General features: G+C 42.5%; 1 protein-coding gene across 5 annotated transcripts in view; it reads left to right on the top strand.

The window, feature by feature from the left end:
• The window catches only part of LOC102387587 (putative N-acetylated-alpha-linked acidic dipeptidase), a 49,452-nt gene continuing 33,014 nt past the window's right edge, over nucleotides 1-16,438 (top strand). The window contains exons 1-6 of one of the 5 annotated variants that reach the window (XM_025200833.1): nucleotides 1-25; nucleotides 1,345-1,453; nucleotides 2,939-3,001; nucleotides 4,987-5,173; nucleotides 5,992-6,093; nucleotides 14,862-14,987. In XM_025200833.1, the coding sequence (XP_025056618.1) occupies nucleotides 2,973-3,001; nucleotides 4,987-5,173; nucleotides 5,992-6,093; nucleotides 14,862-14,987 (444 nt within the window). In that variant the 5' untranslated portion in view covers nucleotides 1-25; nucleotides 1,345-1,453; nucleotides 2,939-2,972. Of the gene's footprint in view, nucleotides 26-1,344; nucleotides 1,454-2,938; nucleotides 3,002-4,986; nucleotides 5,174-5,991; nucleotides 6,094-14,861; nucleotides 14,988-16,438 lie in introns of those variants that run through there. The other 4 variants (XM_014518711.2, XM_025200834.1, XM_025200835.1 and 1 more) reach the window with 4 other exon arrangements.

The raw sequence follows: 16,438 nt of genomic DNA, 5'->3' as shown, positions 1-16,438 counted from the left end.
CTCTTCCTGCTCGGCTTCCTCGGCGGTACGGGCGGGGCTCGGGGCCGGGCTGCGGGAGGCTTGCAGCGGGGTCTGGCCAGGGAAAGCCCCTTTGCCCCGCTTTGCTCTGCTCCTCTTGTCTTTTTTTGAACGAAAGGCTGCAGCTGGGCTTGTTTCCCAAACCGCCCACGGAGATGAAGCCACAAAGCTGCTAAGGCAGGGACAGGACGGGCAGATGCAGCAACTTGCTGGCCTGGAGCAGGGAGGGACACGTGCAGGGAGGACCAGATTTTGGTCCCCTTGCTTGGGATCGTGTCGGGTAGCGCTTTTGGCTGCCCTGGTTCCCCTCCTTCACCCTGGCAGGTTAGGGAGTTATGGCTGGGTCGAGGACGGTTTGCATAAGGATGAGCCTGCCTCCGGCTGGGGCTTGGACTTGGTGGCTTGCGTCGGTCCCTCGCGGGTCTGCTTCTCTGCGAGTCCTGCAATTCCACAGGCACAAGCTGGGGAACCTGCACAAACTTGGGTCTCCGGGTTTAAAAAGAGCGTGGATGGGGGAAACCTCCCTCCCCCACAAATGTTTAAAAATGCCTCCATCCATGTGTGGAGGTCTGATCCCGTTCGCTGTGGTTTAGGGTACTGGAAAGCCTCCATCATTTTTTCCTCCTATGAAAAAGCACTTGCCATGTCCTGTGGGTGCCAGAGTGCTCCTGCTGCATGCGTGCTTCCCGGCTTCGTTTTGTCAGCATTTTGAAGCTACCCCAAGTGATCTCTTCTGTGGTCACACAGCTCTGGGTTTTTGTTTTCAACTAGAAGTGGAAGCCAGAAACCCTATTCCCCAGAAGTGCCCCTGGAAGGGCAACTTTTTCTTTGCTTGCCCTTGTAGAATTGATATTTTATTTAAAAACAAGCAAACAAACAAAAACACGGTAAAAGAAAGCCGGAGCCTGGAGTAACAAATAGAGGCAAGTTGCTCTATGGCCTTGTACTTTATGCCCTTGATTTCCATGCACCTTTCCAAAGCTGCTGTCTTTTTCCTGAGATGAACTGAAATTGATATGGTTCATAGCTTGATGACTTGGTATTTATGGGAAAGTACTTACAATTCAAGTAGGCTGTACTAAGGCACAGGGTGGATATAATATTTGCTTTCCTCCTGTTCCTTTTCACCTACCTGTCTAGGCTAGGAGCTTTATTTCTGTGCGTTTTTCCACCATGCCAAAACTCTGATCTTGAGTCACCACTAGTACAGAAACAATAGTAAAAGGCACAGTAAAGCCTTGAGGTGATAGCAGTGAAAACTGCATGTACCGTAAAAATAATGTTTTCTCAGTGTTTTTCATTACTGTACTTTGGTGTGTATTGCAGGTTGGATTGCAAAGCCCACTGAGAAGGTAGTGGCTGCTAGTTCTCATGACAGGATGAAGAAGGCATTTATGGCTGAAATGAAAGCTGAAAACATCAAGAAGTTTTTATAGTAAGCAAAGTATATGCTTAGCTCGCCACAAAAATGACTTGGGGATGACTGGGATTTGTGGACAGACTGCTAGCTAAAGGTTGTGTTCAGCTATCCCAATATGAGCCCTGCTTGCAGATGGAGTCTGTCATGACTTCTCTTATCCCTTTCCAAAGGAGGAAGGTCCCAGAGATTTCAATATGTGTAACAAAGTGTCTTTGTGCAAGGTGGTGGTGAGCCCTTCCCTGTCGACAGCCTGGCTCCCTGTACTGGGGAGTGTTTTCAGGAAAAACTGGCATAAGCTTTCAAGAGTGATCTAGGAATTGATCAGGGACCCAAATTAAGAATGTAAAGATTCACATGAGTGGAAAAGAGAGAAAAACCAGATTTTCCTTTAAGACTCCCTGTTGGTTAGACTGTCCTGTCTGTCTCTCTGACCATCACCTCACACTTCCCTTGGTTATGGCCAAATAACTTTATCCCTTCATTTCCTGGTCACATTTTACTTCTTTCCAGGAAAACTCTTATTCCTGGAACTCTGTTCCTGACATGCCTCTGAGTTTTGCTCCTAAGTAATCAGAGTAGCCTGACAGAGCATCTAGACTTGGGGTAGATACCAGCTAGTTGGCCCAGTTGGCCCATTACAGTTCTCACACCTTCAAGTTCCTTCTTCAGATCCACGTCTTCCAAAAGGCATATTCACCCCCAAGTCCCCAGAGCATGTTAACAAACAGGTGGGGCTAGATTCTGTCCCACTTACTGGATGTCCAAGTGGCTGTAGGCTCCTAGAGATGATTCTACCCCACCCTGTTCAAGTCCCTCAAAACCCATTAATGCATCTATTTTGTTAATGCACCCACTATCTTACCTTTAGGATCATAGTAGCATAGGGCTGGAAGGGACCTCAAAATGTCATCTAGTCCAACCCCCTGCTCAAGGCAGAATCGTTTCTGCCTAAACCATCCCATCCAAGTGATTGTCCAACTTGCCCTTGAAAACTTCCAGGGATGGAGATTCCACTCTTTCTCTAGGTAGGCTGTCCCAATGCTAGAAAGTTTCTCCTAATTTCTAACCTAAATTTTCTCGGCTACAGCTTGAGGCCATTGCTGAATGGCCACAGACAGAAAGCCATCCCTTTCCTCTCTGTAATTGCCCTCCAAGTATAGGAAGCCTGTTACTAAATCTTCCCTCAGTCTCCTCTTTTCCAGACTAAATAACCGTAGTTCTTTCAGCCTTTCCTAGTAAGTCTTTGTCCCCCCAGGCACTTAATCCATTTTCTTGCTCTGTGCTGGACTCTTTCCAAACTGTCCACAACCTTCTTGAAATGTGTGGTCCAAAACTAGGCACAATACTCCAGGTGAGGCCTTGCCAGGACTGAATAGAGCAGAAGAATCACTTCCCTTGATTGCACTTTCCCTTGATGCTCCTTTTTAGTCTTAATACTCCTGTTAGTGTCATAAAAAAGCAGCCAGAAGAACTCCCCTTTTGGTTTAACTGTTTTTTCAGGGACTCCAGCAAGGTGGAGAAGAATTGCACTTAGATGCCCAAGTCTACCTACGTGACTATAAGGTGAAATGGAATCTGGCCCATAATGTTCACACTACTCTTGTCCTTTTATTGCAGCCTAGCTGCTTTGCTGCTAGCATCTCCTGAAGAGTCAGACACTCATGCGAAGGCCCCACAAACCTTTCTTTAAAAAAAAAAAAAAATCTATAATAGTCCTTAATTTCTGTAATTCATTCCGAAACTTTAATTAGGGGAAAAAGTGAGATGCATTTACCACTTTATCTAAGGTGATCATGTAAACTCATTAGTTGACTGCGAATGGGATCCAGCACTTATCGGCAGCTTTTATTTATTCCAGCCAGGAACAGATCAGAAACCTTATTACTTGTAATTAACTTTCAGTGTAAACAAAAGTATCAGTGATTTTAGGAATAATCCAGGGATTCTGCTGTTGGGTTTAATTCTCAGCCAGCTATAAACCATGTTGTTATGCCTAGGTTTAAATGTTCCTAGAAAAACATTTCCCACAGATGAGATGATGGCAAGTCCACTGATTTAATTTTAAATGCATTTGCCACAAACCACTGCAATTATTCAGTTAACTTGAAGGTGCTTCCTCTTTACTTTGTAATGACTGTGCTGTGGACTAAACAAACTAAGAGACCAAAGATCCAGGAATTAATTGGAAATAAAATCTTCACCCTAGTTTTGGTTATTACCAAGCTGACAAGGCTGCTAAACCTCCTTGTCCTGGGTTTGCTTTCTGCTATCACTACACCCGCAGGAAGTATTGGTGTCTCAGTTTCTGCATTGCAGCCAACTCTGGGATGGAATGTGGCAATTATATAATGACAGCACTGAATAACAGTTTAGGGCAAGAAATAAGGGAGAACAGGACATCCAGTTCAGACAGCAGTGGGAACAGGAGAGAGTTTAATTACTTAAACTGGACCTCAGCCAAAAACACCAGCTAAACAAACCCAACTCTTATTAAAGCTGTCTTTGGATCTTTAATGATTGAAAATGAACCTTGGTTCTTCATGCTATCCGGAAGATGACACCTCCTCAGGAACGGTGCCTCCAAAGGCCATATTAGGACACAGACATAGAGGTATGTGAGGGAGAAAATGACGATAGCCAGGAGCACACTTAATAAAGTAGGAGAATATTGTTCTTCCAGAGTACTCAATTTGATGAGTTGGTTCTCAGTGTTCTCTGGAACAGAAATAAAAGGATTTTTCCCCCACCATTATATCCCCTATGCCCTAACCCCAAAGCATCTGTTCTTGGATCGTCTGCATAAACAATCTTTTCAGACTATGGGCTTCATACAAGCTTTTTAACAAGCTGTTCACCAAGCTTGTTTACCAGATATTATCCATGTTGTGTGGTCAGTTCTCTCAGTCACAAGTTTGGTTTCCTGTTTATATGACTGAATCTTTTTTAAACAGATAAACAACAAAGAGTGGACATGCAGGCACTATGCATTTCTAGACAGATGCACAAGTATGTGCCAAAACTCACGAATAACTGAAAATTGTATAAACCCTCTAGTCCCATGAATAGGAGCAAAGCACCTTTATGGATCAGATTGATAAGTACATATGGAAAGTTCAGCTGTAGTACCTAGCTCTTCTACAGCACTTTCCATCAACGTACCTCAGTACATTGCACAAAGGGGATCAGTAGCATTATGCCGTTGTTAGGTATGGGGACGCTGTGAAATAAAGAGGTGAAGGTACCCAGAAGGCCAGTAGGAGACATGGGTATAGGATCTAGTTCCTGAGTCCTACATCAGTATTCTGGCCTTTAAGTCATCCAATGTCGAAAAGGAAGCAGTGATAATAGTTTCAGGAAAACTTTCTGTTCTATTATCCATCGTACAAACTTCAAATACATAGATGCTGAAATAATAAGAAAGCTGATTGAATTTGAATGCTACTTCTCTCTCTTCTGTGTTAAGACTGATGTGTTTCCAGTGAGATCAAGACAAATTGCTTCCAATTACAAACTCTGACTTCTACCATTGATTGCCCACTTCTTCTCAGCAATTTCACTCGACTTCCTCACCTAGCGGGAACAGATGAAAATCTGCACCTGGCGCAGCAAATCCAAACCCAGTGGGAGATATTTGGATTGGATTTGGTTCAGCTGACTCATTATGATGTCCTGTTGTCTTACCCTGATAAAACAAATCCCAACTATATCTCTATCATTGATGAGCATGGAAATGAGGTAAAGAAGATGTCCCTTCTTGCAACTAGTTAAGCATCACCTTCACATATTACTCAGGGATAGGAAGCTGTGGGGTGGAAGTGGGGAATTTATTTTCCACTCTGCTAGGGGCATACTGTAGGAAAATTATTTTGGGCCACATCTAAAGCTCTTTGAAATCAAAGATTTTTGTCAGTGACTTCAGTAGGTATGTGTCAACATTTTGTATACCTTACGTTTGCCCATAAATAAATTCCTTATAGAAAAAATTGGGGGTGACAATCCTCCCCATAGCTGTAGAGCTCCCTTGATCAAAAGAAAACTGTGCAAGTGTTCATTATTATTTTATTTTTACAGTACCTTTCTGATCAGGAGAAGAATGATTGTATTAAGATGTGTTACTTGGATTCATCCTTTATTTAGTATAGGTATTTTTGTGTTGTAAAGGGTATGTGTTAAGGGTTGGAGCACAGGACTTTTGAAGGGCCTATGCTAGCAAAAATCAGATGTGTAGCTTGCTACAAGAGCAGCTTCTTCACTGATGGGAGCTCTAGCATAGACAAAATGTAAGCATTTTTACCAGTGTGTTGTCTAACCCTGCACTAATATAGCATGTGCAGAGAACCATTCAAGTGAGTGCTGTAGGAGGGTGAGGGGGTCCACCTACATGTTTATCTTTGCATGATTATGCCCTCTTCCTCCAGACTGGACCTGCATGCCCAGTGCTGATCAGGAGGAAAGTTGGGGAAAAAACATAGATTGTGTTAACCATAATTACTTAAGGGATGTGTCCATTCCTTTTCTAATGCCTGTATCTCTTTTTGCGTCCTTCAAACTAGATCTTCAATACGTCGTTATTTGAGCCCCCACCTCCAGGATATGAGACTGTTAGAAATGTTGTGCCACCCTACAGTGCTTTCTCAGCCCAAGGCCTGCCAGAGGTAATGAGAACACACCTGTGACACTCCAGGAACCTCCCCCTGTGCTCAGAGCACAACATTGCATTACCTCTACTGCGGAAGTTATAGACCTGGTGTGCTGGGAGAGTTTCAAGTTAGGAAATTATATTAGTCTATTCAGTTTTTTCTCTAGCTTTAGTTGATGTTGGGGGTTTTGTGTGTCTGTTTCTAGAAAAAGTTTAAGGCAGATAGCTGCTACATGGCATTGCAGCTATCACAGTGAATATAAATCAATATTTTCAATCTATTATATCAGCCAGTGCTCATCTTATGGCACTGCTATGTCACTCCTAGAAAGTACTAGACTTCCAGACATTGGAGAAAAATCATTTGGCATTAATTATGGGCCAGAAATCCTGATGATTGAGCCTGGAGTAGAAGGAATTAAGAATTGGGTCTCTGTGCGTGCAGGAAGGGTGGTTGTCCTTTTGGTAGCCTTCCTTCGGGCTGAGAGCTTACAGCTGTGTACCATGGGTTTCAGCCATTCTCAGCTGATATCAGAGGGTAACTAGTCCAGGTCTGGGATTTTGTAGGCATAAACCGAAGAGTCATGGTTAAACCCCTGGCTAATTTTAGACCCTCAAACTGAATGACCTCAGTGTCCTTGCTTAGCTGATAGCCAAGAATAATAACAATAGCATTATTAACTGGTTTTCCCTAAAAGCACTGATCTGTGTTGGATGTCAAGTGGCAGCAGCAGTGGGAAGCTCTGAAAGTGGTCATGCCCAGGAGAATGTGCATGTAGCACTCTCATATAATAGTGCACCACGATGTCCTGTCTACAACCCAGCTAGCTGTGCTGTCCATTGCAGAAAAAAAAGTGGAGAAAGCTCTGTGGATCAAATCCTGTTCCACTTCTTGGGCGTCTAAGTGGACTTAGACCCCAAACTCAAATGCTAACAGACCCTTGCACTTTAGAACAGGGTGCAGCTTGTTCCTTTTTATGCCTCTCAGTTTTCACAGGCAGGTCCAAAGGACAGACCTTCCCTTACAAGCTGGTGCTCACAGCAGGAGTTTTCCGGCACTGTGTCCGCACCACTCATTAATGGATTTAATCAACAGTGTGCAAGATTAGAAAGGAGCTGTTTGTGCATAATGCCTTTCTTGTCTATTTAATTCAGGCTGCTACTTCTTAATCTTGTGCAGTTTATTAATAGGCTGCACAAGTCTAGAAAATTAAAGGTATTCTGTTTACAATTTGCTTTATTAACCTGGAAAACTAGGCCAGAAGCTCTGGTCAGCGGGATATTTTCAGCTAATGAGAATTTCTAGAATTGTAGTAAGACATTTGCAACCTAATTTATGGTTCATTAATGGATTCTGAATTCCAGACATAAAGCAAGGTCCTGAAAGAAAAATATGATAACTATATCATTTTACTTGGCTTTCTGTTAGCTAAACAAAGTGATAGGAAGCAGGGGGAGTAATAACTAAAGATGAAAGGTTGAAGCTTCCTTAAAAATAGTTTTAATTAATGACATGGATGCCATTTCAAGAGAAACGTGAAGCCAGATTGTCTCTTCAAGAATCAGATGTCAATTTTTCCATACTATAGGACCGTGTTGACTAAAGCTTCAGGCATATCACTAGCACTGTTAATAGAAGAGTACTCCAAGATGCTGCTCTGTTCTGTAAATGGAAACCCATGCGGGGTTTCCTTTGTGGGCTACACATTTTTCCACCCTGTTGTTTATTAATTGCATTATGTTAGCACCTAGGCTCCAAACAAATCAAGGCTGCATTGCGCCGGGCACTGAAGGAAGAATATTTCCTATGCCCATAACTTTTCAGTCAAAATAGACAAGCAGGTAGAAGGGAGGAGAAAGGAAGTACTTGCCACCATTTACAGATTTCTCTGTACCCCAGATTGCAAGCAATGATAGTCTGTGGTGGAACCATGAGGCATTTAATATCGAGCTCTAGTCCAGGGCCCAACATCAAACTCATTCTCACCAAGAACCAGTCTAGCCTGCCTGAGTACTATTTGCTAAGAGGCCACACAACATATAAAATATTTGCCAGTCTTTGGAAAGTATTGTTTAAAAAAATGTTGTTACTCCAGCTGCACAGTATACAAAGTTGTTCACTTGAATTACACTTTTCACTGGCATGCCCTCTTTGTTTTACACACTGTTTTATTTATATACCAGAGAGTATTTTCTTATAGGGCAAATCCTGCTTGCCATGCTTCCCTGATGCACACCTGAGAGCTCTCATGAGTTGCTTGTTATAGTTTTGTTACTGAACTGTAGGGGATTGTTCTGCCCCTGCTGGAATTTTCCCCTCTTTTTTCACCCACATCAGAATTAACACCTCAGATATGTAAAAATACTTTGGAAGATCGAACTTATACCTCTGAATCTGACCCATTTAACTATAACTAAAAGAAAAACCAAGGCAACTTGTTCTTTTAAGCTATCGACGTGGTCTACAATCTGAAGCAGTCGCCCACTTAACCAGTAAGCACCGACAGGAACACAGCCTAAGACTATACTGAGTTCCACCTTTAGCCTATCTGTTGCTGGAGCAAGCAACTCAGTCCCAGTCCTGATTTTCAAGGCATTCAACAGACTGACATGATATACTGCTTCAGAAATTACCTACTTATTCATGCCCTTCCCGGGCAGCCATGTTTCACAGGAACGAGATAAATGGATTGACCCAGGATAAGACTCTTGAGTGCAGCATTTTCAGCAACAATAGCCCCCATAGCGAAATGCCCCAGGACTCACTGTACTGTGTGGGTCTCAAAGATATGGCCTGCAGGCCAGATCTGGCCCCTAGAGCCATTTCACTTGCCCCTTAGTGCTCTTAGAAGGGCCAGGAATCAGAGGTGGTGCCCACCACTAAATTTCCAGCTACAGAGTCCCATTGGGGATATGTGATGATGACAAAGGTGTGAATAAGAGGCATGTTAATCCCCACACTACCTTGCTCACCCTGCTGCTGCTAGGTTTGGATCTGTCTTGCAAGGCTCTTCATGGTCCAGATCTGGCTTGGGTACCAGGGTGAGTTTGACACCACTGCCGTACAGGATCATTACACTATTTCTGACACTGGCCAATACTAGATGCTTCAGAGGAATGGCAAAAAATGCTAAGTATGCTGGTATGGTATAATCTGCACCATGGGTCTCACTTTTAAGTCTTGGAGCATGAGATTTCTTATCTTATTCAGAGTTTGTAGTCATTGATAATGTTGGATGATCCTGATATCCTTGAAACCTTGTTCAGTTTTTGTCCTTCATGGCTTCCTGTGGCAGGAAGTTCCACTCTTCAGACTGGGTGACAGAATGTTTCTTTTTCTTGGTTTTGAATTTCACTGATTATCTCCTTGTTCTTGTCTTATGAGACATGGAGAACAAAACCACTTGTAATTTCAAAACGTGTGGGGTTGTTTGGCTTCTGGTTTGAGGGCATTCTCGGTGCACTTGGGTCATATTCTAAAATGTTACCCACCACAGTGAAAGCTAAAAGCTTAAATGAGGGGTGTGGAGGGAGTTGGACAACCAGAGACATAATCACTTGCCTTCCTGTGCTGGTGCATTAAGTAAAGCATATCCACTCCCAGTGTCACAGTAACATTAGTAAAAGATGGCAGAATGACTGTAGGTTGTTAATTTGTCTGTCCAGTGCAGACAAATATACCATACCCAAAGGCTTAATCTGGCCCCTTTCCTCAGTGTTTCATTTATTATGCAAACAAAGCTATTGCCCAGTCCTCCTACAAGCCACATTCTGGGGAGTCTCTTATCCCAGGGACTGTTAAAGGAGCCAATCTGTTTACAGTTGTTTTCCTTCTAAAGTAAACTCTTTCAAGCCCTGCAGGCATCATCTGAACCTTTTCTCAGATGGGTCTGATAATCCCTTCTGCCAGACCCGAAGTACCTTTTATAGGAGTTCTTAAAAGAGGTCTGTCTCAAAACAATGCGGGCTGCCCCTGAGTGGGCAAACCGCACTGCTGTGACTAATTAAGAAGCATATGGGCTTGATACAAGAACCAATTAGTAAAAATTCTCTGGCTTGTGTTATGCTGGTGATCATAGGAGATGACCGTAATTGCCCCTTCTAGCCTCAGTCTGTGAACATGTTAGTAAATGCATTTCAAACTGCTTCTGGTTCTTTTTTTTCCAGCATAAACAAAACCTTGGGGCATGCATCGTGCCACTTTTCATTGCTGTGCGGGGTATGGCTACCACAGTGATCAGTGCCTTCAAAATATCTAGGTAGATTTGATAGAAGATAACATGTAAATGTTATAAAAACCACTAAACGAAAGCCACTGTGTAATATGTACAATGTCGTTGTACCCCAACAGGATACAACCAAGAGTAGTAGGATTAAATTAAGGCTAGGTAACTTTAACTTGAATATGGGGAAAGATTCTTAACACCAAGATCTAGTCAGGATTGTGGAACTGTTTCCAACAGAATATTAAAAAAAACCTAACTGGACAAAATCCAGGAAAATACAAAGTATAGGAAGTATAGTTAGGGGATAGTCCAGATGATCTAAGGCATCATTTCTACCTCTCTAAGAACCCACTTTTCATTAGCAAGACAGTTTATAGACACAGTACAGCCTATATCCTGCTCTCATTAAGATAGCAGAATTGGATGTAACCAAAGTATTGGCTGCCAGGCCTCGTCCTACACTTAGGAGTATTACCAGCAAAACAGAGTGGATTAAGGAAGTGAAAAAAAAATCTCATTCCTAATTGGCATTGTCGTTCTGGCAAAACTGCTGGAGTCGTGCAAGAAAGCCCTTTGGTGCTGGAGATGATTTAATTCAAGGTCTTGTTATATGGTAATTTCGGCAGTTTCTGGAGCTCTTAACTCCTCAGTTTTGTACACATTAACACCTTCAAGTGGTTTTAAGCACTTGTTATATAGCTCAAAGTTGCGCTGCTCCAGGGCAGGATTCTCTTGGACTTGTACTACCCAGCTCAGGAGTAGTACCATTCAAGTGTGGCCAGTGCCCACAGATATGCCACCCAAGTTGAAGTCCTCCAGCATCCCAGGATCTCTCACACCCCTGCCCATAGAGCAGGGGTAGAAGCCTGCCCTGGCTCACCAGTCCTCCAGCTCCTAGCCCTGCCCCTGCTCACCACACCTCTGGCGGCAAGTCACAGCTGTGCAGATGGGGGCCAGTCAGAGAAGGTTTCTTGATTAAGGGTATGACTGCTTCAAACTCTAAGCTAGCACTAACACTGATCAGCATGTGTGCAGCTCACAGCATAATGTAACAAGGCCCTCAGAAATGTGATAGAAATTACACCAATAAAATAGAATGATGTCTTCAGTGCCAAGGGCTTGCTCTGGCATTGACAAGAGCCGTATGTACAAGAATATTTTTTTAAAAAACCCACAACTGATTTGAAAAAATGTTTTCACCATGTAGGGAGTGGGAAGCAGCAGACCTTTATTAGGTTAGAGCAGAATCCTGGTTATCGTATGGAAATGAATTGCACAATGCTCCTTGTCTTTGTTTCTCTAAAAAGCTTCTGGTTTCAAAACTACAGTAGCGTTAGGAGTGTGAAGGAATGTTAAGCACAGCATGTGGCATCATAAATTCAAAGAAGACCATTAAAAGAAATAAAAAAATCCTATGGCATTACAATATTGAAATGTAAATTAATGTGCCAGGGAGAAAAGGAATTAGCTATTTAAATTAATTCAAGTCCATAGGGCCAAATTCTGTTTTTAATTTCCACAATTATAACTCTGACTTCTATGCAGTTGCCTCAGATTCAGATTAGAAAGCAAAATCTGTCCCTGGAATACACTAGGTGTCGGGTATAAATTGTACAGAAAAACAAAGTTTACTTTACTTGATGTATGAAAGCTAAATTCTGGTAGAAAAGACAGATGAAAAAAAAATAAAACCACTAACATAGCGTAAATGCCGAAAAGCGGGAAACAGAATAAAGTCTCTGGAATAAAGCCTCTGTCTTAGCCTGCCTGATAGCACTCAGTGAAAAATTAGACCCATAATATCTGATCTGGAACCCATTGATCACAGCCCCTGTAGAAAACTGTGTGTGTAGTGCTACTGCTAACAACATCCTAGCACAATGAGCGTAGCAGCCAGGAGGACCTGCACACCAAGTCCTCTGACAATTTAGCATTGGAGAGAGATCTCCATTGGCAGCAGCTTTCAGATTTGTGAAGTCATTCAGTTGAACCTCTTTCTTAAGCTATTGCTTCAGGCTCTCTGAAGACCACTGCACTGATTATACTCGAGTTACGTTTTCAGAATGTTTTACTGTCACGACCCAAACATCGCTCAAGGTTAAGCGGCTGGAATTGGAGGCTGCGTTTACAAATTAGTAGGGAATTAGCAGACGGAATTTGCCACCTCATAAAGTAATTTGGCCATTGGCAACAAGCAAGTTGGCCCTCTACAATCTACAATTAAGTTTACATTGTTTTTCAAGCTTTTGTAAGAGTTCCCACTGAGTTCTTATTATTTGCAATTTTCCAATTTTGAAGCAGCATCACTAGTAGCTGCAATGGGGCTTTCCTTGTACTACTAGCAGATTCTACTGCAAATGATCACAATACTCTAAAGCAGCTATGCTATTTGAAGCAAGTTGAGAAGAGGGGGCTTTCCAAGAAGTTGTAAGGAATCCCAAGTAAGGCCAGTTTGTTACATAATGTGTTAAATTACCTCTTTTGTTATATATAGTTTTGTAAGTCCAAACATTAAGTAAATATAAATTCCTGTGCAATATCCTAAGGAGATTTTTTCTCTCCTTTTATTCTTGGTTACATCTTAAATCATACTTAATTGTAAGGACTTTATTTCAGAACAAATCAGGATAGTGTATTCATGTAGCTCTGTCTGTGTTTGTTTAATTAAGGAAATTAAAAAAGAAAAAGAAAAACTAAAGGATTATATGACCAGGTTGCAGCTATAAAATTTAACTTGCATGATGACTTGGCATATCCTTTCATTGTAGAACAATTATGCTGATTGTGGAAGCCCAGCAGGCTGCTGTTAATTGGTATAATTATGAAATCCAATTATGAAAGCACACAAATCAGCATTTTGTACTTGGTCAACAAATACAGGAGGAGAAAAATATTAGGTTTTTTTGTCCTACATATTTATAGAAAGGATGTTGAGAGAATTGGCCAGGTTACCCTTGGATTTACAATGGTTTGAAACCAGTACAATTCTCTGGATTTTAATTGAGGTATCCTTAGTTTGGGAAGAGAATCAAGCCCTTAGAACAGTTTCAGGAAACCCTTATGATGCGTCATCTTCATTTGGACAAACCTCTGTGTGATCTGGGCCAGAATTTCAAATTTCAGAATTTCAGTCCAGGTCTACTTTAGACAGAAGTCACTGTACAGAGTAGGATTAAAGTCACTAAGATATAACATTAAAGCAGTGTGACCCAGGTGATCTTAGAACATGCTAGTGCTGTAATGCAAGTTCCAGATGCACACCTCTGAGCACAGAGCTTCGCTTGGGAGAGAGGTGATTTCATTGGAATTACAGGGAAATGTAAGTATGGATATTTGTGGTAATTCTAATGTGCCTGGCTCACCATCCAGCTCCTACCTCATTACTTCTCTTTGGCCTCCCAGGGTTTGCCCACACTCATCTCACCTGCCACACTTTGACCTTACAATTGCCCCAGGAAGCAGGAGTGGGTTTTAGAGTAAGCTCTTGTCAGGGCTGAGGCTTCTTCCAGCCTTGGCCCATATTAATCTACCTGGGTTTCTTCCACCCACTGCATCAGAATGCCAGGCTCACGAACCCAAGCTTGTCCTCAAAACTGCAGGCCTCTCTGCCTCCTGCTTGCACCCCTTATGGGTGCTGGGCTTGCACCGTCTCAGTCTTTGCTGCCAGATGTTCAGTCCTCCAGCATACCACAGTCCTCCTTCCAAAATGCTCAGGTCTCTGCTGTACACAGCTCACTGGGTTGCAGTCCCTGGGGGTGCTCTGGGCTGGGTGCTCCTGCAGCACCCAGTGGCCTCCAGTCCTCCCCTTACAGCCACACTCAGTCCCCCAGTTTAAACACAAATAAGAAGTATGAGCATCTGCTCCCAAAACAAAGCTCACACAGCACAAGCTCCCCTGCTGGGGTTCATTTCACCTCGCAACAGCACCAACACAAAGGTTGAAAGTACTTCTGTCCTGGTGCTCAAAGCACAGGCTTCCTTTTGCCCACAATCTAGCTCCTACACCTAGACTGCACCTTCTGGGACAAGCCCTGGGCTTATAAGTCTCTCCCTGGGTCCCCTGACCCTCTACTTCCAGCCCAGGCCTGCCAATCACTGCCTGTACCTAGGACAAGTACCCATTTTATTTAACCTCCCTTTTTGCTATGAAGTCTGTTCAAGGAGTTCGGCTGTCCTGTAGGTTCCCTTCCTCTCCTGGGTATTGGGGTAGGGGCCTGGTTACAGTAGTACATACAGATGTAGGCATGCTCTTACAACTAAAAAACTTCCTTGAAATGCAAGCATGAAGGGTATTAATGTATAGATTTGGGAAACTCATTTGCTGTACTAATGTGCTATTAGTGTTTAGTACCTTCAGCTTCCATCGACTTGAATGGGAGTTGAGTGTATACATATAGTTATACAAAAGCCTGTATAACTAGCACTTGGCCATTGAGGGAACGCATCTCAGACTTCATAACATAGGCAGTACAACCTGAGCTCATTGCTCCCATGCCATCTGCTTATTAGATCATGTTCTTAGTCACCCTTGTTTCCACTTGTGCCTCTTGTCTACTAGGGTGAGTTAGTGTATGTCAATTATGGCCGCACTGAAGACTTTTTCAAACTGGAGAGAGAGATGGGAATCAACTGTACGGGAAAGATTGTTATTGTCAGATATGGGAAAATCTTCAGAGGAAACAAGGTAATGTGCCTGATATAAAATTTCCATCTATGCTCAGTTTGTGTTTCAGGTATGCCTCCTCTGTGGCTGACATACGCATTTTAGATCTTTTGGAGATCTTAGAGTAACTGAGTTTGTTATTGAACTGTGTTCAAAGAGGATTTTGGACTATGAGACACACTTTCATAGGAAAGTAGGGCTGGAAAGGACTGTCATTCACTCCAGCCCTCTACTCAGGGCAGGATCATCCCTGACTAACCATCCTAGTCAAGTGTCTACATGACCTGCTCTTGAAAATTTCCAAGGATGAAGATTCCTCAACTTCTGTGTCCAATACTTAACCACCCTCACAGTCAGAAAGTTCTTCCTAATTGCCAACCTAAATATCCCCTTCTGCTATATAAAACCATTACTGGTAGTCCGTTCCCCTACAACAACTGAGAAAAGGCTATCTTCATCCTCTTTATAATTGCCCTTCAGAAATTGCCCTGCTTTCAAGTTCTCCCTCCTTCCCCAAGTCTTCTCTTCTCCAGACTACATCCCTAACTCTTTCATATGAGCACATTAAAATAAACAAATATTACTCATTTCTCCAGCCATCTGCTAATGCTAGAATATTCCAAAATATGGGTGATATGCTTGTAACACACATGCAGCTTCCCAGCTAAACTGCTGTAAAATGAATATAACATCTTTCTGTTTAAAGATTCCCCTGAAATAAGCAGGGAGTGATCCAAAAGAAGATTTATTTTAAGCGTCCTATTTATCCATATATGCCCACATCAGATGATAATGGGGAACAAATGCGTTAAGAGTACATTAGTCCAGTTCTTTTCTAAACTAAGATATTTTTTTTTAAAAAACCCTACTGATTTCTCCTAATACTTCAAGTTCAGTTCAGGAAACATATTAAGCACATGCTTAACTTTAAACATATTTAAGGGTATTCCTGAATGGGGATGTGTTTCTGAATGAGGGCTATATTTGTTGCCTATTGCAAAGCAGAAGCAGAGGATTCAGTGTTAAATAGGGTATGTGTCAGATGGGGAATGGGAAGTGTGAGGGTTGGGTAATAGCAATGGAGAGAGGGTCTGGACAGCTGTTGGCAAGACCAAAGTGGAACCAGGTGATCCTGTCACTGAGCAAGCATGAGCAGAATAAAGAAATTTGAATACTAATGCCACGCAAAATAAGCAAATGAATTCTTAATGAGCATAGAACAAAATCTTCTTATAATTTATGACAGTGGAGCTGATTCCCCACTATGCTACGCTGGTCATATAGAGTTGGTGTTGCTTGGGACACGCAAAGCCTGTTCTCCAGCACATCAAGATGTTTGTATCTGTTCTCCCTGTGGGCACAGGGTTGGGGCAGTCAGAGGGAGAGAGAAAGTCACTGTTGAGACCCACACCTATGTATATCCTGGCTCTAATTACTACTGAAGTCAATGCTAAAAAGTTCTCTCAACTTGA

The sequence above is a fragment of the Alligator sinensis genome, unplaced genomic scaffold (genome assembly GCF_000455745.1).
Source record: "Alligator sinensis unplaced genomic scaffold, ASM45574v1 scaffold602_1, whole genome shotgun sequence".
In the NCBI taxonomy this organism is placed as follows: domain Eukaryota; kingdom Metazoa; phylum Chordata; order Crocodylia; family Alligatoridae; genus Alligator; species Alligator sinensis.
This window is presented reverse-complemented; position numbering and strand designations above follow the sequence as displayed.